The 21,001-nt window shown below is 48.1% G+C and overlaps 2 protein-coding genes across 9 annotated transcripts in view; one reads left to right on the top strand and one right to left on the bottom strand.

Annotated features, from left to right (window-relative positions):
- The window catches only part of BBS4 (Bardet-Biedl syndrome 4), a 33,301-nt gene extending 24,915 nt beyond the window's left edge, over window positions 1–8,386 (top strand). For all 6 annotated transcript variants that reach the window (XM_042885818.1, XM_042885824.1, XM_042885822.1 and 3 more), the window contains 7 exons: window positions 475–543; window positions 1,428–1,580; window positions 1,694–1,865; window positions 2,060–2,129; window positions 4,535–4,676; window positions 5,050–5,242; window positions 6,149–8,386. In XM_042885818.1, coding sequence (XP_042741752.1) covers window positions 475–543; window positions 1,428–1,580; window positions 1,694–1,865; window positions 2,060–2,129; window positions 4,535–4,676; window positions 5,050–5,242; window positions 6,149–6,285 — 936 coding nt within the window. In that variant the 3' untranslated portion in view covers window positions 6,286–8,386. The remainder of the gene's footprint in view (window positions 1–474; window positions 544–1,427; window positions 1,581–1,693; window positions 1,866–2,059; window positions 2,130–4,534; window positions 4,677–5,049; window positions 5,243–6,148) is intronic.
- Window positions 8,387–10,531: 2,145 nt separating this feature from the next.
- On the bottom strand, window positions 10,532–20,726 carry ADPGK (ADP dependent glucokinase). Of its 3 annotated transcripts, XR_006181442.1 has the most exons (8): window positions 20,481–20,726; window positions 16,874–17,099; window positions 15,861–15,923; window positions 15,117–15,237; window positions 14,423–14,619; window positions 13,696–13,794; window positions 11,755–12,929; window positions 10,532–11,101 (listed from the first exon to the last, which is right to left on the bottom strand). XR_006181442.1 is itself a non-coding variant. In XM_042885826.1 (7 exons), the coding sequence occupies exons 1-7, from the start codon at window positions 20,693–20,695 to the stop codon at window positions 12,378–12,380; spliced, it is 1,470 nt and encodes a 489-aa protein (XP_042741760.1). In that variant the 5' UTR covers window positions 20,696–20,726; the 3' UTR covers window positions 10,532–12,377. The 3 variants fall into 3 exon arrangements, 2 of the variants coding, with proteins under 2 accessions (XP_042741760.1, XP_042741759.1); XM_042885826.1 differs by having other exon boundaries at window positions 10,532–12,926; XM_042885825.1 differs by having other exon boundaries at window positions 10,532–12,929.
- Window positions 20,727–21,001: the final 275 nt, after the last annotated feature.

The following is a 21,001-nucleotide window of genomic DNA, read 5'->3' on the forward strand; positions in this document are numbered from 1 at the left end:
TGCTGGAGCTGTGGTCCAGCAAGTTAATCTGCTACAAAAGCAGCCATGAAATGGTTAGCACCAGTGCACCATAGAGGAAAAGAAGGGAGACTTCTTTCCATGTGAGGAGTGCCAGGGGCCCTTGGGGGCACTGTGGTGAGGATTTGCAGAGCAGCAATTTGTTTTATGGCAGAGGCAAAGGAGCAGAGGAACATTAACTTGAGTTCACCGTATAGAAATGTCAGAGCACAGACACTGCAGAAACCTTTGTTTTGCTCAGAACAGTGAATCCTGCTCAGCAAAATCCATGGTTAGCATTTATTTAGTACATTACTTAACGACACACACACCTTCTTGTTTGATAATCGGAAGCGCTGTAAAATTCACTTTTCTGAGTCCTTGTTTTAATTGAACCAGGAATTCTGGTGTCCAGAAAGTGTGTTCTCTTTCTGAAGCCCTTATTGCTGCACTTCTCATCCTTGCTTCTTTTCCCAGCTTGGCGATTACCAGAAGGCTTTTGAACACCTTGGAAAGGCACTCACTTATGACCAGGGCAACTACAAGGTATCAGGAGTGGAAATGAACCGCTGTAGTGTCTTCCCATCTGCTGTTAATCTGTCTGTGCTTCCAGCTGTTGAATACAGGTGTGACTTTTCCTTGGCTCTGGTCTGGAAAGCCGAGCTTGGCATCTAGGTATCATTGCTGGCTGTGAAAGTGCTTCCCTTTTTGGACATGCTGTATTTCTCTGTGCCTCGTTCTCCTGTAGGACGTTAGCAGTGTATAGTATGGAAACGTGTGGTTGACAGCTGATGCATGAATACAAGCCAAATGCTATTGTGAAAACACCTTTACACTTACAAATTTTACTTGTCACTGTAGTGTACTATAAATCGCTCAGCCAGCTTAGTGTGGTTTAAATATAGTGTGTTGCAATCACTTGCCTTCCCCTCCATGCATATTTCCATTAATTTGCAGTATCATCCAGTCAGTGTGAACTAGGCTAGCTTTGCTTGCTTTTTTTTTTTTTTTTTTTTTTTTAAACTCTCCTGTTAAGTTACACCAGCCCCATTTCTGTCTGTACTTGTTGGTGAAATGGAACGGAGTGCATAGATCTTCTCACAGACTCAGGCTCCAAAGGCACCCTGCAGCCCACAACATACCCTGCTACGTACCGTACCATACCATACTGAGCACTTCTCACACTGTAGTGTTTCTGAGGCACTTATGATTGGGATAAGGCAAGAAGTGGGCCTGAGTCCCTCCTTGCCCTGACTTCACTTTGTGCTCAGAGATTCTAGAGCCCCCCGCTGTTGCTCTCGGCAGCTCCCAGAAGGAAACATGTGGAAGAGCTCCTCTTGAGATGGCTTTAGTTTAGGAGCTCTGTCCCCTTGCCTTCTTGTTGTGCTTGGGGAAGTGCACGCCCTCAGCTGGTCTCTCTCCTCCTGAAGGCTACGTTGGCAGCTGGCAGCATGATGCAGGCCCATGGAGATTATGACGTTGCCCTGTCCAAATACAGGGCAGTGGCCAGCAGCATGCCTGAAAGCCCTCCCTTGTGGAACAACATTGGGATGTGCTTCTTTGGCAAGAAGAAATACGTCGCTGTGAGTGTGCTTTCCTTTCTCCTTTCACCTGTATGAACCAAGAGCCCTGCTGGGGCAGACGGGAGGTCTCTCTGGGTGCACTGCTGTGCAGCACACCTCTTCCTTTGCTGCAGGCTATCAGTTGCTTGAAGCGGGCGAACTACCTGGCTCCTTTTGACTGGAAGATTCTGTACAATTTGGGCTTAGTCCACCTCACAATGCAGCAGTACGCATCTGCTTTCCACTTCCTCAGTGCTGCCATCAACTTCCAGCCCAAGATGGGAGAGCTGTATATGCTCCTTGCAGGTAATGAAGTACTGTTGCCAGGCTCTGGTGTGTAGCCAGCCTGGGAGATCAACGTGTTTCAGTGGGAAAGCTTGGGCTGAAGTAAACAAGTATTGGACACAAGTTGTACTTGTGAACAAATAACATTGAGTATTATCCTAAAAGTGAAGTCCTTGTGAAGCATCACACCTTCTGTATGTTTTCCTTTGGTACAGTTGCTCTGACAAACCTTGAAGACATTGAGAATGCAAAACGTTCCTATGAGCAAGCTGTGGCACTGGACAGGTAAGTCTTAATCATATTGGTCAGTTGATCACGTTGCTTTTCCTTCCTGCACCTGATTTCCTTCACGTGCTTTATCCCTCCCTCCTCTGATAAGTTTGCACCAAGGAAACATTTTTGTTCCAGAAGCAGTGCAAAGCAGCTTTAAAACCTTCTTTTTTCATTCAGTTCTGAGAAATGAAAGAAAATTTGAGACCAAACCAAAGCCGGTTTTTATTTTGCTGTTTATTTAGTGAGTCAAGAGATGATGGCTTTGGATTCCAGTCTTTCTTCCGGGGAATATGGAGCAGATTGAGTAAACCATTCATCCCAGAATATTTTGTAACTGAGCTTGAGCACTGCACAGAGCACCGAGAGACTTTTGGGATAAAGCCTTTCTGAACTGGGCAGAGGGAAGATTTTAGCTGGAAAAAATGGGAGGAAGAAACCAATACAAAGCATATAAAAGGGAGTGTGGTGCAGCCCTTCCTCCTCTGCTTTACAAGCAATGTCAGTATTGGGAATCTAGCTATTAAGGTCAGAGCACCTGCTTTCAGAAATGTTAAAATGAGCCTTTCAGTATTAAAGATGGTCATTGCCATCGTTTCAAGCAGAAGAAAAACACAGTTTTGTCTCAAATCTATGAATAGTTTTAGCTGCCTGGGTCTGCTTTTTCTTTTGTTTTACCTCTCATGTTTTACCTTTCAGATATTAACTATTAGGTGATGCTCCTCCCCAGCTTACTGCAAATATTGGCATGCTTTTGGAGCAGCCAGCGCAGTGCTCCTGAGCCCGGCAGTTTGTGTGCTGGCAGCAGAGCTGCAGGGCAGGCTCTTTCCATCTGCAGTCACCATGAGGTGGCATGTATTGGTGTGTTTAAAGGAATACTGCTCCCTTCCCCTCCAGCCTAGTCCACACCAGGCTTAATTCTGGAACTAAAGGGTTCTGGAAGTTTCCAAGCCCATTAAAACAAGCATCAGGTTTCAGAAATTAGCATTGGACGCCGTAGTGCAGTTCTCTTTGTAAGTACTCTGAGATTTTTGTTGAGAATTGCATGGCTTGCATGCAGGACAGAGCATCCATCTGGTACTGAGGTTCTGCATGAGTTATGCATCGACGCAATTGCAGAGTAGATCTAAATGTTACTGCTGCATCCATTCTAAATGTCAGTCCTCTGAGGCTGCTCAGACGTAACTGAACCTGTACGAGCCATCGTCAGACATTTGCAAATGCATTGCAGTGTGAGAGCATTTTGCAGTTATGCATCGACCCTTCCTACCAAAATTACTGACCAACGTCCAGTTGACTTCTCTGCCTGGTTTTCCTGGTCAGCCTAGCAGGGGGTGCAGGATCTGAAGATTGCTCAGACAAAGTTGTGGGTTTCTGCGCTTTGATCAGAGAGAAGGAATAGAAATGTAGCTCCACTACTTTGCCTAGGGATTTGGCAGAAGCAAGATGCTACAGCTTCAGTTTTACTGGGAAAATCAAACCCAATCAAAGCAAAAATGAGCCCCAGCTGCTAGTCGCTGCTGGGAGGAACATCCAGAGACTGTAAGGCCTCGTTCAGCTGACATGCCTTGCCAGTTACGTGTCAGTAACTTGCTTACTGACGTGCCAGTTACTTAATGGCTGAATCCCTGTCCCCACAGGCTTCCTTCCCTGGCAGGTCAGGAACTGCCTGGCCCGGATGTGTTTTGTTTTTATTGCAGGATCAGTGTTCCAATTTCTCCGCTAAAGGAAATCCAATGGTTATGAATGCTATCAGGTTTCTCTAATGGTCTCTTCCTTGCAGCCCCGTCATATAACTTAGTGAGGATGGATGGCCCTGGCCTGCAGATGACACTTGCTATTTATTGAGCGGTAGCAGCAGCCTGCTCTCCTGCGCCTTTCCCCAAGGAGGCGCGGTGCCACAGACCTGCACGGCTCCAGCTGTCCCAGCCGTGCTCCAGGAGAGGGCAGCAGTCCCTCGCTCGTGTTTCTTGAGCAAAACGCACAAAGCGGCCCTTACTCTCCTGTGTGCAGAGGTGCACGTCTGCGCCTCGGTCTGGCCACAGGCGGCCTCTGCTTTTCCAGGGCTGAGCCTGGGTGAGAGAGCAGGAGCTCCTGGGGCAGAGCCTGTGCCCGCCTTGCATTTTTCTGTGTCAGACAGTACCTGTGCGTTCTGCTTTTCTGGATGTTCCCCTACGGCAGCACGCGCACTTTTACATTTTACTGGGGAGGGAGTGAGAGGAGGCAGGGAAAATGAATTGTAAACAGTGTGTTCTGTAGTGTGTCAGCCTGTAGAATGTCATCAGTGAGGTGCTCCTGCTGAGCTGACCCACCCCGAGCGCTCTCCCACCAACCAGCAGAACTGTGGGTAACCCGAGGTAACCAGCAGAGAGATCACCTCTCCTCCCACAGTGAACACAAACGTGCTGTGTGTGCTGCAGGTGCAATCCCCTTGTCAACCTGAACTATGCCGTGCTGCTGTATAACCACGGCGACAAGCAGGGGGCCCTCTGCCAGTACCAGGAGATGGAGAAGAAGGTCGTTGCACTGAAGGAGAGCAGCACTCTGGATTTTGACCCCGAGGTATGTGCTTGAGAGTTGTCAGCGGGAACTAAATGGCCACATTAAGGCTGGCAACAAACAAGGGGGAAGTTTGACTTTTGAGTCCAATTATTAGGAAAAATTCTGCTTATGAGATTTTCTAAGACTGCTCTAAGTAGAGCAGTCACCTGCTGCGAGCTGCGTGCTTCATTTCTGCTCTTTGAAGCCCAGTTCTTCAATCAATACGCAGCAAGACAAGATTCCCTCTTAATTAAGAGAATGAATTAGTGGAGATGTTTCCCTCGAGCACCAAGGCAGTTGCCAGCCCCGCACAGCTCTTTTTCTCTGTTGACTTCATTGTTGTCTGAAGTGTCCCTGTCTATGAGGGTCTTTTCTTTTTGTTTTGTTTGAGAAGATGGTGGAGGTTGCCCAAAAGATGGGAACTGCCCTGCAGGTCGGGGAGAGCCAAGTCTGGACGAGGCCTGCTAAAGAGTCTAAATCCAAGCAGCGAGCTGCTCCGTCAGGGAAGCCATTGGGCTCCAACCAGGCCTTGGGTCAAGCCATGTCCTCAGCTGCTGGCTATGGGAAAAGCATGCAGCTTCCATCAGGTACCTCTCTTTTGCATTGCTGTGAAGTGAAACCATGGGAAAGGAGAAGAGAAACCTCTCTCCCTTTGGTTATGGCATGTGTTTAGGGAGGTATTTACTTACTTACACAGAGCTCCCTTCAGCCTTATAAGGCTTAGGCTGATAGCTGTATGTGCTGCAGCTTGCTGTGTGGGAGCATCTCCTGAGCCATCGCTTTCATCCTGACCTCCTCTCACCCCTCAGCTTCCCAGGAGCAGTGCAGTGGAGACACTGCTTACTGCAGCGATGTTCTGTCTCTCTGTGTTTTGTTTCCTGTGGTTTGTGGCACAGGAGGAAGGTTGTGTAATCCAGGCCATTTCTGTGGCACCCCTGAGGACCTGCTCCATTTCTCTTCCATTTCCATGGAAGCTGAAAAATAAAAATGTGGAAATTCAGGGGTTACCCAAAAGGCCCGTAAGATTAGCTGTCAGCTTAGATATAAGTGTAGAAACAACTCTGGTGTGGTGGTGTCCTGCTCTGATTTTGTTCTGTGAGGAGCTGCTAACCGCTGGGAAGCTCTCCCTGAGATTGCTAAAACTGTGAGCTGAGAACTGCACTGTGGCTTTGGTTACAGTCTGAGTACAAACCAGATGCAGTGGAACTATTTTCCCTACCAAAGTTTGAGTTAACTCCTGAGTTTCTGCTGACTTCTTGTGGCAGCCCAGCTGAATGAGAAACTCCCTCAGCTTCTTTTCAGCAGAGTTCCAACTACTGTCATGTCTCTGGCTGGGTATGTTGCAGAAGAGCTGAGTGCTGCTGATAAATTTCATGCTAGGCAGAAGAAATCAGAATAAAGAAGAGCTGCAGTTGTTTTGTGTCTCCACGCTGCTCAGAGGTGCCAAAGAACGCACAGAACATATGCAATCATCCTTTCACTTCTCTCCCCAGGTGCCGGAGCAAAGCTTCCCTCACTGCCCCTGGAACCAGAGCCAGGCCCACAGCCAGGCCCAGAGGTGACCTCAGCGCCAGCAGAGGCCGAGGAGCAGCGGCAGGAGAAGCACAAGAGCCGTCAGGCCGCAGAGTAGGATGGGCAGGCGTGGGCCTGACCTGCGGGGCAGGGGACCCGGCCTCCTGTGACCTGGAGTGGCTTCATCCCGCTGTCAGTTAGCGTAGAGGTGGCGTTTCTGTCAGTGATTTTAGCACGAGGTCTCTGCCTGGTCCCGGGAGTCACTGAGGCAATCAGCAGAGGACACTGCATGGCTGCTGCGAGTGCAGTCACACCTTGCTTCCTCAGGAGTGGGGAGGATGGCGGCTCAGCAGGGAGTGTGCAGCAGCACAGAAGTCAGCCAGTCCTAAATTCCAAATTCTTTGCTGAGAAACAGGGTGAATGAGGCTCAGTGAAGCCCTGTGCTCCTGTGATTGGAGTTGTTCCTTTAGAATTAGTATTGCCCAACATGGGGGAAAGGTTGGTTTCCGGGGAAAATAAAGATCTTTTCTGAGAAGGCTTGCCATGGTCAGCTGCAGTGCTGAATTTCTTTCAGTAAAGCTGCAGCCGTGCTCTGAAGAACGGAGTTATGTCCTCCTTGTGAGATTTTCAGGAGATTCAGTTCTGCGAGCTGCAAGAAGGCAAAGTAGCCCCGTGGTGAGCAGAGCAAGAGATCTTAATGCCCCTGTGCTACTGAGATGTTGGAGAAACGTCTTTATTCTCAAAGAGAAAAATCTTAGCCTTCCTTTCTCCGCTCCTGTCAGTTTTTTGCATCTGGGATTTATCCAGAGCTTGACACAGGCCCTCAAAACAACTGTGCTGGGGAACTAAGCTGAGCCTGTCATGCTTTATATAAGGAACCAGTAACTGGGTTAAGTAAGTGTAGTTTTCACTCTTCCTCCCCTCTGCATAGAGTTGTGCTGCTGTGGGACTTGGGATTTTGCTTTTCCAAGCAGAAAGTGCAGCACTTTCAGCCCAAAGAAGCTGTAGCTTCAGGAAGGCTCAGCTCATATGCTAATAAGCCTGATGAGCTTTTAAAAATAAGCTCCTGTTTTTTTTCATGGTTTCATAATCGACACATCCAGTGGAGTGAGGTTTGTAATGGAAACCTCCTGCAGCAGCCTGCAAAAGCAGCATGACCACGGCCCTGGATACCTTAATGTCCTCCAGCAGCTCTTTCTGGCCAGCTGCTTTTATCCAGAGCGATGTTGATGTGTTTTTAGAGTGCAGCAGGGACCCAAAGTGTTGCCCTGCTCCCCAGGGGCCACTCAAAGTAGGATCCCTTTGCTTTGTCTGTTTTGATTGCCAAAACTACCTGCTTACCTCAAATGTGGCTTCTTTTTGTTTCATCTGTCCTCTGCTGGTTGGCTTTTTATCAGTCCATCCCTGCAGCAGCACTCCTTTAATGCTTTCCTTGTGCTAGAGCAAAAGGAATCAGAGGTTTTGTGCAGCAGCCGCCAATTGAAACAAACCAGACGAGCTGCAGTGTAATTCAGGTACAGTGCAGCTATTTTATTTGCATTAAACTTTTTACACTGCAGATCACTGCGGTGTCAGGGAGTGTCTGTGCAGGAGGCCAGGAGTACAGAGCAGGGGTGGGCTGGGAATGATCTCTAGCCCCTAAAGCTTTTATTCAAGGTGTGTTTTTCTGTAGCCATTGCTTGTCATTGTTTGGGCTTACCATAATGGGTGGCAGGTTTGGGAAGTTCCATTCAAGGAGCAGCGTGTGGAGCAGAGTGGTCACAGCACTGCTGACACAGGGAGCTTTTTTCTCCAGCTGCTTGTTGTAAGGAGGGTAAGTTTAACTTCAGGACTGTGGCATTAAGGAACTGCTCTGGGGGAGCAGCCTCATCTCATAGGTGGCCATAGGAACCAGGACCACAGCCTGCCTGAGGCACGTGAGGCTCTTTGCTCACCCAGTCCCACCTGGGCCACCTGTTCTCTTGGCTGCTAGGGGCTCTTATAGGACAAGTGCTGCGTGTTACTCATGGGGCGTGCTGCTGAGGGAGGCACTGTGAAGGTGTTAGAAATATTCCTTCAAAGGTACAGAGCTTTATGCAGATGATTAATTCTCTGTGAAAAAGAACAGTAGCACCTTGTTACTTTCTGCTTTGGAAGGGAGCAGAAGGGAGCTTCGTGTCTGAGGAGGTGTTTTTAAATATGTAATTATGTTGGATAATAAATATTACTGCACTGCTTTGTCCCGTCCCCTCTCCTCTTCCTCCCAAGGGCTGCAGCGGCAGTATTTGCATACAGAAAATTCACAGTGTATTTATAGAAGCTTTCTGTGCTCTCTAGTGATGGGAATGAGGTTGGACTGTTCCTTCAACTGAAATAAGCAAGGGGTTTTTCAGCAGGCCTGTACCAAATCACAGAAGGAATTTGGAAAGCACCACTTGCGTTCCAAAAGCCGCTTCTGGCATCAGCCATAATTCTTACTTTGGCATTGGTTTTATTTTTCCCTCCTAACTGAAAACATAAGATGGAAAAGAATAATGAGCTGAATTTCTAGGGAAGCAGAAGCCACCCACTTTAGGACATTTTGTTTCCCTTTTCAGAAAAAAAAAGTTCATCAGTTAATAAGGTAATTCAAAGCGCTTACACAAGGCGCACTGTGACTTGACGTCCTCTCGGGGAAGAAACAGGAGACGCCGCAGCTCTCGAAGCCTGGGCAGCAAGACCCTGCTTCAGCCAGGAGCAGCGGGATGCGGGCTGATGCAGCCAGCACCCAGCCACTGCCGTGTTTGCCCTCTTGTGGTCACGGGCAGACGAGGTGAGAGAGGTGGACCCTGCCTTGCATAGGACATGAGCGTGGGGGATTTCCCTCGTGGCAGGGGCAAGGACTTTTCTGCAGAAGCAAACCAACCTCAGCGCTGAACGGAGAACGGTGAGCTTTACTAAGGAATAAGTTCCACACATAGATACACTACAAAAGGACACAGAACACAAGTGATTCGTCTGCCAGGACTGGTTTCTATGAAAGCAGTTCCACCACAGGGAAAGCTTGCATCACCCTCTGAAACCAAACCGCGCTAAAATGAGTTTTCTGCAGTGGTTCTTGAAACAGATGAGCTTTGAATCCAGTTTTAACAAGGCTGCGCTGAGCAGCTCTCCTGACAAGATCACGGGTGAGGCTTTCAGAATATTTGTTTCCCCTGCTTGCATTTTAATGCAATTGTTCACCCTTAGCTGCCAGGATTTGATTCCTTCAGCTGCTATGAGCTCAGGGAGGGATGGTAGCAGGTTCACCTTCCAAGGGGACAGTGACTGTTTGGGACCAATGCCTCTCTCAGGGTTTTGGTGCAGAAGGCAATGCCTGGGCATGCTGTTTCCAACCTGCATCTATTGAGAAGAGATTGAGAACTTAATCTGACATCTCTGAACAGAGAAGAGAGATTGTTTTTGCATCTACAATAAAGTTTGGCTAAAGAGTTTCATCAGACTCTACTGCTAGAGGGGAAGGCAGACAGGAGTGAGGTCTGGGAGTGTGAGGCTGAACATGCAGCAAAGAGGTTTGCTTCCCAGCCACTCAAACCTTTAAAACAAAGCACAAGGACAAGCTTCAATATCCCCATTTCCCTCTCAAATCTCCCTGCCTGACTGTGGGATGTGAGCCAGACTTAGTTAAGGGTTCTGCTCCTGCTATTTCAACCAACAAATCTACAGGTGTATTTATTTTTCCCCAAAATGAAGCTACTACTGTGGTATGATCACTGAGTTTAAACTTAATTCCGTACTTTTATCCAAACTTTCCCTGCTTCATACCACTGGTTCTCCAGTCCATTAAAAACCACTGAATACTCATAAGACAAACAGGCCACAAAAGTCCTGCCAGATGTGCTCCAGCTGTGTTTCACAGCAAAAACAAAACAAAGCACCCAAGCAACAGTAATGCAGTGGGGATGGATGAAAACACCAGTCCAGGGACAAGTTCCAGCCCTCCCACTTAAAAAGTACTTCAGGGGAGTTCTTTCATCCTGTGCTAAAAACCTGCTGCCCGTTTCCATTTCAGCAAGGTGTGTGAAAGCAGGTTGAATCTAAACTCGTAATATTTGTGTTGAGTACAAGCCAAAGTTACCCTTGGGACAGTTACCTGACTTTACATAGCCAAAATAGGCTACGACAGCCCAACAAGCCTCCTATCAGCAAATGTTTTTGGAAGAGAGCTGGGAAGTAGAGCAGCAGGACCAGCGCTTGTGACAGCTGTGTGTATTTGGTTTGGTTTGCTTTCCTTTCCTGCTCAAGAATCCACGCTGCCTGGTCCGATGCCAGGGAAGCTGCTGGTGGTCCCAGCCAGCCATGATCAAAGGTTACACAACGCCCCTGCTGACGGCCTCAGACCTGCAGACGGTTGTCAGGAGACGTTTTTTATTTGTTATGTTTTTTTCCAGTAGGAAGACTAACCCAGAACTCCGAGTCCCGTGCTACAGTTTATAAATAATAACTTTTAAAAAGACACTGAAGAGAAAGGCGTCCAGTCTTGAGGAGATCCTGCACTGAGATACATACTGAGAGTCAGCGGGAGGCCAGCGTGGGACACGCAGTGGGAAAACACAGCACTGACCGTTTCTCTCGTCTCACAGACGACTTTGCTCAGAGGGAGAGGAGCAGTTAAATACATGCTGACAGATAACATTTTGCATGGCGTCCATAAAAGTTCAAGCAGCTGTCAATCTTTGTCCTTACAGAGCATTCACAATGGTGTTTTCCACCAGGAGGACATCACTAAATGCCATACAGCAGCCTTGCTGAAACAGGTCGCTCCAGCCTCGGTGATCCTGACTCTCCTCCTGCTGCTCGGATGACCTACGATCCTGGTACAGCACAAGTTTGCACAGACATTTAACTGTCACACTGAAAATATCCGTATGATAGCTATGGAAATAGGAACTGGAAGTGGCAGAGACAAAGCTATGCTGGAAAAGAGACAGAAAGAATACTGATGTTGTGCAATCAGTGATGGGCTGTTAGCAAAAGGTAAAAAATATAAATAACGTATTAAACAATACACAGATTAAACAAGATTTCTAAACTAGCAAGGCCATGACACTATTCAATTCGACTGATAAGACACAGCTCTATTTTAATTTTTTTTTTTAATTTAAAAGGCTGTCCAGAGCAAAGACAGTGACCTCATCAAAGGAAAAAAAGCTCCTCCCGTCAGCCTTCCCTGCTAAACACTTAGAGCTTCTGAGGGCCCTTCCCTAATAAATCCATCTGAACAGAAGGCAGCAAAACTGTAGAAAACTGCACAGGAGTTCCCAACAAAAAATTAGTCTCCAGCACTCAACAGGTTGCTGTAAGCTGTACAGCACCCCATAGAAGCAGCTGTTAGCAAAGGGAGCAAGCAGTGAGCCCCTGTGGCTGTGCTCTTGGGGTTTAGCACGAAGCAGACACAGGTAACGTTTTGTTGTTTACCTGACAAAAAAAATAAAGCTGTCTCCCCAAATATAAACCGTGAATATCTTCACTTTCCATTGCCCCAAGACTAACTGCAGGCAACGAGTCGAATCCTGTCAGTCACAGAAAGAACAGATACCCAAAATAATTTAAACTGCCTTGAGCCCACCTGTGCACTGGAGGAGCAGGTACAGCGTGCATCACATTTTCGGGCTCTGGCTCCGTCTGCCGCAGGGGCACTGAGGTTGAGAGGTAATTTTGTCAGGAACAGATTTCATCAGCACACTGAGCGAGCGGAAGGTTTGCTCCTGCCACCTAGCCATGTGCTGGGAGGAGATAATGCAGGAGTTTTCTATTTTTACTTTATCATAAGCAAGACAGGGCTGAGCAGCGCTGCGCTCTCCCTGGGATCCACGGGGAGGAAGCTCTCAGGGCTGCCACATTTTCCAGCACTAGCAGACAAGGCCCACGTGCAGTTACAAAGAGCAGACCTCCTCCAAATGGGGATTTTGATTGTCCCCCCCCCCCAAATACTTAAGACAAAGAAAAGCCATTAGATCATTAAATATGAAAACCTCTGCACTTAAACACGAGGTGTTCTAGCCACTGCAAAGCGACTGGAATGTATCTGACGGTTTACACCTGGAATTGTTCTTTGGCTCTTCTGTTATACCCAGAAAACACACTGCACCCTGACTCTGTTCCTATATCAGCGCCGGCTGAAATCCTAGTGATAACAGCACGGTTCCTCAGACACCGTACAGTACTGGAGACAAAGGGGACCTCAGTCTTCTACTGAAGATTTATTTCTGAATATAGCAGTCCTTCAGCTGAGATAGCATCCCCGAGCCCCACGGTCCGCACGGGATCTTTGCACACCAGAACAGGCGTGAAATGGAAGGAGATGCCTTCTCTGTGCCAATGCACCACTGGCTCGTCTGGATTTAAGGATATTTTGGAAGGAGCCTCTATCTGGGAGGTGACAAACTCCAGAGGAGCTTTAAGAAAGACCCTGCTAGTATCGATGGTTTCTGTCGCGCAGGCCTGCGCCCCTGCCGCTCTGGCGCCGGCAGCCACGGCAGCCACCTGGTTGCCCCAGTGCCCGTCCACTGTGGCGAGGATGTGGTAGGCCAGCGTGTGGAAGTGGATCCGTGTGAGATCCGAGGCCCGGTCCGCAGTCTTCCCGTGCTCCTTCAGGATCCAGAAGAGGATGTCGCTGACGGCACCCACGTCGGGGACGCCGTTCCAGGAAGCCAGGGAGGCGTGGGGACCAGAGGCTGACTGCGTGAGGAAGAGCAGCTCCTGCTCGTTCAGACCGATGGAGTTCACCAGGGGAAAGACCTGCTAACAGCAACATGGGAACAGGATTTTTTTTCTTGGAGAGAGATCAGTTCTCATCCATTCTACAGAAGTGTTACAGTCTGCTGACTACTGTACATCTTGTGCAATTAATTTTCTAGACACACTTTAAGGAGCAATTGAGTATCAAATCCACACGAAACATTCCTAAGACTGGGATTGGTGCCGTGTCAGCTTTGACAGTGGACCATCAGGACTGGCAAGAAGGAAGGACTGCAGGAAATTTAGTTTGTTGAAATTAAAAAGCTCAAATTTAAATAGAAATCTGCAATCCTGCTAAATCTAAACCAACTGATGGTACTTGTACCTGTGGAGTTGTGACATTCTCCTTGGTCATCTTTCCCTGATGGCCAAACATCTTCACCAGAGAGAACAGAGCCCATGCTATGTCTACACAGCAACAGCTGCTGAATAAGCTCAGATCTGCAAAAAATGGTACTCCTTGGTGAAGGTGACCTGATAATCAACTAATGAAACTTGCAAGGAGACCATACTCTGTGAGCTGAAAAAAAACAGATCTGTCCTCTGCTAAGCCCCAAGTCACTGCATTGAGCTGTTAACATCAGCAGAGAAAACTCAAAGTGTTCAGAATGCATCAGCTGGCATTAAACCTGCATTCTTAATTTTTCATCAAAGGGACTAAGAGAAATAATTTCCACTTTTCCTTTCTCTGTTCATCCACCAGGCTGTACACTGTGATACTAAAGAAAAGGAAACCCATAAAAAGAGCACGTCCTCTCATTTTTGTTACCTGATGCACAATGTTGCTCATAAAGTCCTGATCAGTCATACTGGCCAGCTCCAGGTGTATAGGAATGTCAGTAGGAATGTCAGAGATGGAGGCTACCGCCTGCAGGGGCAAAGGCAAAAACATCTAAAACACATTCCTGCTAAAGGGAATAAGAACGACTTCAAACAACTTGTGTTTTTCAGAGTTCCAGAGCTGAGCTGGGGGTAGGTTAGGTTATAATCAGTTTTCCTGCAGTCTGTTTCAGAAACGTGAGATGTCTGAAACAGCCATAAAACAGTCGATGTTAGAAGAGGAAAAAGGCTAGTGCATTGAGATGGACACTCAGGTGTGAGACAGGCAACCTGGCACAGCTCCTTAGGGCTCAAAAGCGGATGTTGGCATTTGGGTTATCTAAGAGATAACACTTAAAGAAGTCTTGATTATAACCTTGATCATCTTAGCATGTGGAACAGAAGAAGTGTAATCAGCCACTATCCAGGCTCCAAGAACAATGTCAGTCTGCCCAGCCAGCCAGTCAGCACTAACAGAGAACTTCTTTTGCTGTAGACAACCCACGGAATCCAACAAGACTAGACTGTGCCATCCTTCCAGTTTGCATTCTTCTTGTAGCATGCAGAGACCTGAAGATGTGGCCTACTTACAACTTCAAGCCTGGGAAGCCAAAAGTTTGCTGAGGCGCATTTGCTGGAATGGAAGTTAAGGAGATGCTGGCGTTTAAGTGTCTTACCTCCATAAGACGTCTGTGCCGCACCTCCTTGCTCTGGCCTTCCATCATGTGCAGTCCTGAAAGTACCACGAGATCAGGTTGAAACTCCTCCAAGCTGGACACGAACACTTCCAGCATGTTGAGGGCCCCATTTGAGAGGTCATGGGAGAAGATAAAGCGGTTGGCGTTGGGTGCCTTCACTTGTCCCCACTCTTCACCTAGGGAGGGACAAACATTCAGAAGAGAAGCAATCCAGACCAGGTATGCAGAGATTATTTTGGGGGATAGCCTGCTGGAATGTGGAGGCACGATTTCCCAACTAACAGCTACTGCCAGCCCAATTATACCTCCATGTCTGCTTAGGATATCAACAAAGTGCAAAGTATGCTTCATTTCTGTAGGCTGTAGCACAGGAGAATACAGAACCAAAGGGATGGCAGCACAGCAGCATGAGACAGCATTTACAGTAACTGCATTACAAAGAAGTAAAGTTTCAAAGGAATGTAAGATGTCTGTTTACCTACCACAGCTCCCTGCAGCACAAAGAATTACCAGATTAGCCCACTGACAGCTGCCAGCACTGATAACTTACAGGGGCCTTTTGGAATTAATTGATTCAAAAAACCTCACGACAACAAATCAACAAACTTTAAAACCAAGAATATCTTTGCGACGCCCAGGGTTCTCATCTAGCATTCAGCCTTTGGCAAGGTACCTGCTTGATACTCCAGGATAAGATGGAACTCATCTCTTTCCTGCATGGATTCAGGTGGCACAACCACGTTGTCATCTAGTAGCTCATGGAGCTTGGGACCAACTGGGCCACAAAGGAGGATCTAGGAAACAAGAAAACCAATCAAGGATCCCCTGCCAGTATTTCAGTTCATAGAAGTAGCCATCTTATTCTCTGAAAGCCACTCCATGTATGCATCAGTCTCAAATTTGTTGATCTCAACAGCAGCTGACGAGTGAGACAGCTCTCATACAGGAAAATGTATTCCCTTCAGTGTTTGGTTGCTCACTTTACAGAAATCTTGACTAAAGCCAGCACAGCTTTAGAACCAAGCTCTGTTCACTTTCCCAACCTCACTGAGGTTCTTACACCGATCTCTTTCAAACAATCTGGTCTCCACACGACCACCTGAAAAAAGAAACCGGCTTCTACTAAAACAAGAGAGCAAAAATTGAGAGGATTAGGATGACACACGGATTTGTATTTGTTTTATTAGAGGGGACGTGAAGACAAAAGCCAATAACTCAAAGGGAGCAATAAACTAGCAACCATTTCCTAGACAACAGATGTGAAATATTAAGAATTAAACAAGTCAGCTGTGCTTTTCAGTCTATAAGGCCAATGACGTGTTCCGCTGTACCCTAAGAAAATCTCCCAAATCTCCAGGGATGTACTTTAAGCCTCATTAAAGATGAGCAAATAGCATGAAATTCTTGGAACACCTACCTTCAGGTCTGGATTTGCTGCAAGCTTCTGACCAATGAGAGCAGCATTGCCTCCAACGTAAAGCTGTAAAATACAAGGGCAGGTATGGGCACTGCCTTGCTCTGATAGCTTTACACATCTTAGTCACCTGCAGAAGACTCAAGATTGTAGCATTTCAGAAAACGTCCCAGCATGAGAGAATTCAGCAAAGCTCACTGGGGCTGATGGCAAAACAACTACAATTCAGCCAGATGTCAACAGATTTCATGTTCCCTTTTTTTTTAAACCTAAGTCTTTGTCCTCAGGTAAAGCACACCCCTCTAACGAATCAATTAATATCTAACAAACATTCCCTCTCACATCTCTGCAAGTTTTCAGGTTTGTTTGTTTAAATCAGCAAAGCAAACTAGCAGTCATTTAAAAGTTGCAACAATATTTCATCCAGTTTGCAGGCAGGGTTAGAAGTGCTACCTGTGCCCACACAACGTGAGCAGAATTGTGGAAGCTGCTTCTGCATTTGGGACAAGGAGCTAACTGGTACCAAGTAGGTTCAGAAGACCCAGTGTAACCAGAGCAAAAGAACTTTGCTTCTGGAAAGGTAGGCTTCAGGTAAATTAATTCCTTCTTTTCATCATTACCTCATCTTCTAGGGAGAATTTGAACCCTGCATTGAAGTGCTGAAGCTAACTGGAGTGTTCTTAACACTTAATCCATTTCCTTCCTTGCTTTCTGCCTCATTACAAGACTTTGGAGCCTCTTTGATATCATCAACCCCATCTGGCTCCCATGAAACATGAAAATATCTCCAGTAGAATTCATACAGAGCCATCTTGGATGGACATTTTGGTCTGAAGAATGCAAGCAAAGCACGGGCTATTCAAAGCCCTGCTACTCAGTGCAGAGTTCTGTTCTTAGCTATAGCATAGCTTCTTCCCTAAATGACTCGTGCTCTCCCTAGGCAGAACAGAAGTCATCAATGATGCAGAAGATAAGAAAGAAGCTTCTCAAACCTCATCTTCATGGGCAAGACGTACCTGTGCCCCAGGGTGCTGCGAGGCAGTCTGTGCTATGTGATGGAAGGACTCTGCGTCGCTGAAGAAGCGTTCGGCAGCCGCTCCTTTCTCCATGAAGTGAGAGAATGCTTCTCTCAGGTCCTGTCTGGAGTTCAGGACATCATGATTTTTTCCCAACCCGGGTTTAAGACCAAGTGCCTCCAACAACTTCACGCCGGACAGAACCACGTCGACGCAGGCATTGACGCTGAAACAGAGAAGGAAAACACATACTGGGAAACCACAGTGTGCTGGGGCACTGGTGAGACAATACAGTGACATCACTTCCCAGCCAGCGAGGTCTGCTGCAAGTTCTGGCAGCCCTCAGGAAAAAACAACCAACCAAATGAGAAAAGCAAGAACACAGAGATACGAGTTCCCTGCAGTTCTGAACTTCAGTGCTCTCCTCTTGACGTGTTTTAACTGTGCTCCAGCACAGGGCCGAGGAGATGGATCTCTGAAATTCCAGTGAATTGCAACAAGAAAGCATAAGCTGCTTATTTTCAGTGCTGGCTGTGTATGTTCTAATTTGTTTTACACCTCATTTGCTGTCCTAGGCTTGCTCAAAAAAGAGCAGGCACAATAATAACAGCATTTTTAAGTTTTAATTCCTAGAGCAAAGACATTTTTATTGTCTTAGTTCTGGATTAAGACCTGCAGGCAATTCAGAACTGTTAAAAAGAAAGCTGGAAGTATTTAAATCTACCCATCAACCTCTCAAATTTCAACTACCAACTAACAAAAAGCAGAACCACCTACATGACAGCCCATACCTGGACCAGCTCTGTTTACAAGAAGTGAGACACTTTTCAGTTGAAACACTTAAAGACCACAACTTCCAAAGCACCATCCTGAAGTTCCAAGATAGCCCACCTCCTCCTCACAAACAGAAGAGTCCAGCACCAGTTGGGAAGTTATAAGGACCGACTTAGCAGACTTGGATGAAATCACACCTGTGGCACAAGCCTTCCAGTCCCCACCCCTTACAAACTACAGCGATTTAAGCACAGTGAATCGAATACAAAGAGAGCAGAAAAGTTTCTGGGCTGGAACCAGGTCCCCAGGAAACATCTAGCATGCATTACTAGTGTATTTCAGGGCAAAATTATGAGCACTTGTTCCTGTTCCTGGGTTTCATAGAGATACTGATATAAGCAACATGTTTACTAAGCTCACATGAGCAATTACTATAGCATTTTCTGGGGCCATGCAGCCCTGAGAGGAGAAGGCTCTGGAGACATGAAGTGGCCTTTCAGCATCTAAAGGGGCTGTAAGAAAGAAGAGCACAGACTCTTAGGCAGGGTCTGCTGTGACATGACAAGGGGAAATGGTTTCAAACTACAGGAGGGGAGATATTCGCTGGATGTAAGGAAGTTTTGCACGCTAAGGGCAGTGAGGCAGTGGCACAGGTTGCCCAGAGAGGCAGCGATGCCCCGTCCCTGCAGACACCAAGGTCAGGCTGGGGGCTCTGAGCAGCTGATGTGCTGTGGGTGAGGGGGGTTGGACTGATGGCCACTAAGGGTCTCTTCCACCTCCAACGTGGAACCATTGAACCATTCTGTGCTTCTGGAACTGTTCTTAGCTGTGCTTTCCCCTACAATTCTGTGGTTCTGTTCCTCCATCCCATGCTTCCACGACAGGGATCCAAACAATCTGCAAAGCTTTCCCAATATCTCCAACCTACTCAGCATCTGTCCACAACACTCTGAGTACCGCCGCCTGCTGCATGCCAGCTCAGAACACACAGCCATTCCTCCTCGTCAGTGACCTTTGATGCATGACTTGCTCCCAAGCACAGCAAGGCTGCATCGTACAGAATAAAGGACATGAAAAACCTCAAGGGTTTTCAGTGCAGGTTGTAACACATATTAGAACAGAAACCCTCTGTGCTGTGCATCAGCTGATATGCTAAAGAGAGAAAAATCCCCTCGCCTTGCAGAGAAAAGCAAAGAAGCAATGAGCATCAGTGGCGTTTTAGCCACAGTCTCGCCGCAGTGAAAGGTCAGCAATCTCATGTTTTAATGATCATTAAAGACATGAGGGGACCTAAACCAAGTAACAGTTCTTTCAATTGAGACGTTTCTAATCATCTTCCAGCTGTCTTCCCTCTCCCTACACTGCTAACACACTTCTTGCTTTCAATAAACTCCCCCAACAGCAGGAATGAGCTACTAATGAACTGCTTCTGCTGGTGAACTTTGAGGCCCTGGGTGTCTGGTGTGGGCATCTGTTTTATATATATATACATACACAATCAGTCCCTTTAAGGAAAGGAAGCAAGGAACAAACTGAAGTTAACTGTCTCTTCCAGTGAAGGTGTGGTGAAAGAGAAGGCATGAGACATTTGAAAAAAAAAAACTATCTGCAACATATTCAGGGCAGAAAGTCTGCATCAACCATAACTCAAGAGCATGACAGACTGTAACACTGTATCAGCTCTGCATTCATTATGCTGAATAACTTTTTTCAACACTTGAAGGTTGAACCTCATGGTCAAAGACAAGTTATTCTGTCAAGTCCTTCTATTCAAAAGAAAGTGAGTCAAGCGCTACATATAATACCAAATTTAATGGTCAGATTTAAACCCTGCTTTTCAGATCGATGTGACATTCCTGAACTTTCCCCAACCCTCTTTCTTTGCAGGTTAAAAAGAGTGCTGGACTTCACCCGGCACACACAGGTGTTTTAACGCCCACTGCTCTTTCCTATCCCCTTTCTTCTCTCATTTCTTCCCTTTGATTCCACTCACAGAATCAAAGAACTGTAAGGGCTGGAAGGAACCTCTAGAGATCATTGAGTCCAACCCCTGCTAAAGCAGGTTGCACAGGTAGGCAGGCGTCCAGCCATGTCATAAGTATCTCCAAAGAAGGAGACTCCGCCACTTGTCTGAGCAGGCTGTTCCAGTGCTCTGTCACCCTGACAGTAAGTTCTTTCTTGTGTTAGTATGGAATTTCCTGTGTTTAACTTTGTGCCCCCTTGTCCTGTTGTTGCACACCACCAAAAAGAGCCCGGCCCTACTCGCCTTCTGCCCTTCAGCCTTCTCTTCTCCAGGCAGAACAGCCCCAGGTCTCTCAGCCTTTCCTCACACAGGAGATGCTCCAGGCCCCCACGCATCTCTATGGCCCACAGTTACACTTTCTAGAAAATCTCTGCATTTTTGGAACTGAGGAGCCCAGAACCGGACCCAGCACTGCAGATGCGGCCTTAGCAGGGCAGAGCAGAGGGCAGATCGCCTCCCTCGACCTGCTGCCACGTTCTTATCGCTTATCACTCAGGTAACACCGCTCTTCTCCCCACCTCTACCTTTGCTAGAAGGCCTCGCTCTGTCCAACTAGCCCCCTCACACCCATCAGCGCCGCCAGCCGTCCCCAGGTCACCGTGTCAGTACACGAAACCATTTCACACACAGCGAAGCGGGGCGAGGCGTCCCGAGGCACAGCGCACAGCCCGCCCCGCCGAGCGGCCCTCAGCGGGCAGCAGCCTCATCCTATTCCATCCCATCCCATCCCGTCCCGCTCCGCTCAGCGCTGTGCCACGCCTGCCGCTGGAGGCCCGCGCACGCACGGCGCCCTACACGACGGCGACCTACCCGACGGCGACGCGCCCCCAGCCCCGCGCCGGGCGGACGATGGCCGCCTGCCAGGCCGCTACCATGCGGCTCTCCAGGGAGCCGGCGCGGCTCAGCCCGCCCAGCAGAGAGGCGGAGAGGTGCTGTAGGATGGAGGGGGGCGGCCGGGGACCAAGTAGGCAAAGGTAGCCCAGCGCCAGGGCCAGGAGGCCCACGCACGCAGATCGCTGCCACATCGCGCGGCCCTTCCCCCGCCACGTCTGAGGGGGGAGGAAGGCGGGAGGGATGGACGCGGGGGCCCTCCTTACGCCGCCTCCGTGGCGCCCCGCCCCCTCCGGGCCCCGTCTGCCGTAAAGCCGCTTCGGGAATCGGGGCGGGCTCTACGCGAAACGCGCAGCTGCTCCCTCCCTGCGCCGTTTGCGTACCGCGGCGAGGTGCGGCTGCGCTGCGGGCGTAGCTGAGCTACGGGAATAAGGGGGGAGCGCAAGCGCTGCAGTGCTTCGTGAGGGGAAATGGCGGGAGGAGCGGCTCCCTCACGACCG

Source organism: Lagopus leucura, unplaced genomic scaffold (assembly GCF_019238085.1).
Source record: "Lagopus leucura isolate 7727_CA_CO unplaced genomic scaffold, USGS_WTPT01 Super-Scaffold_100052, whole genome shotgun sequence".
NCBI lineage: Eukaryota > Metazoa > Chordata > Aves > Galliformes > Phasianidae > Lagopus > Lagopus leucura.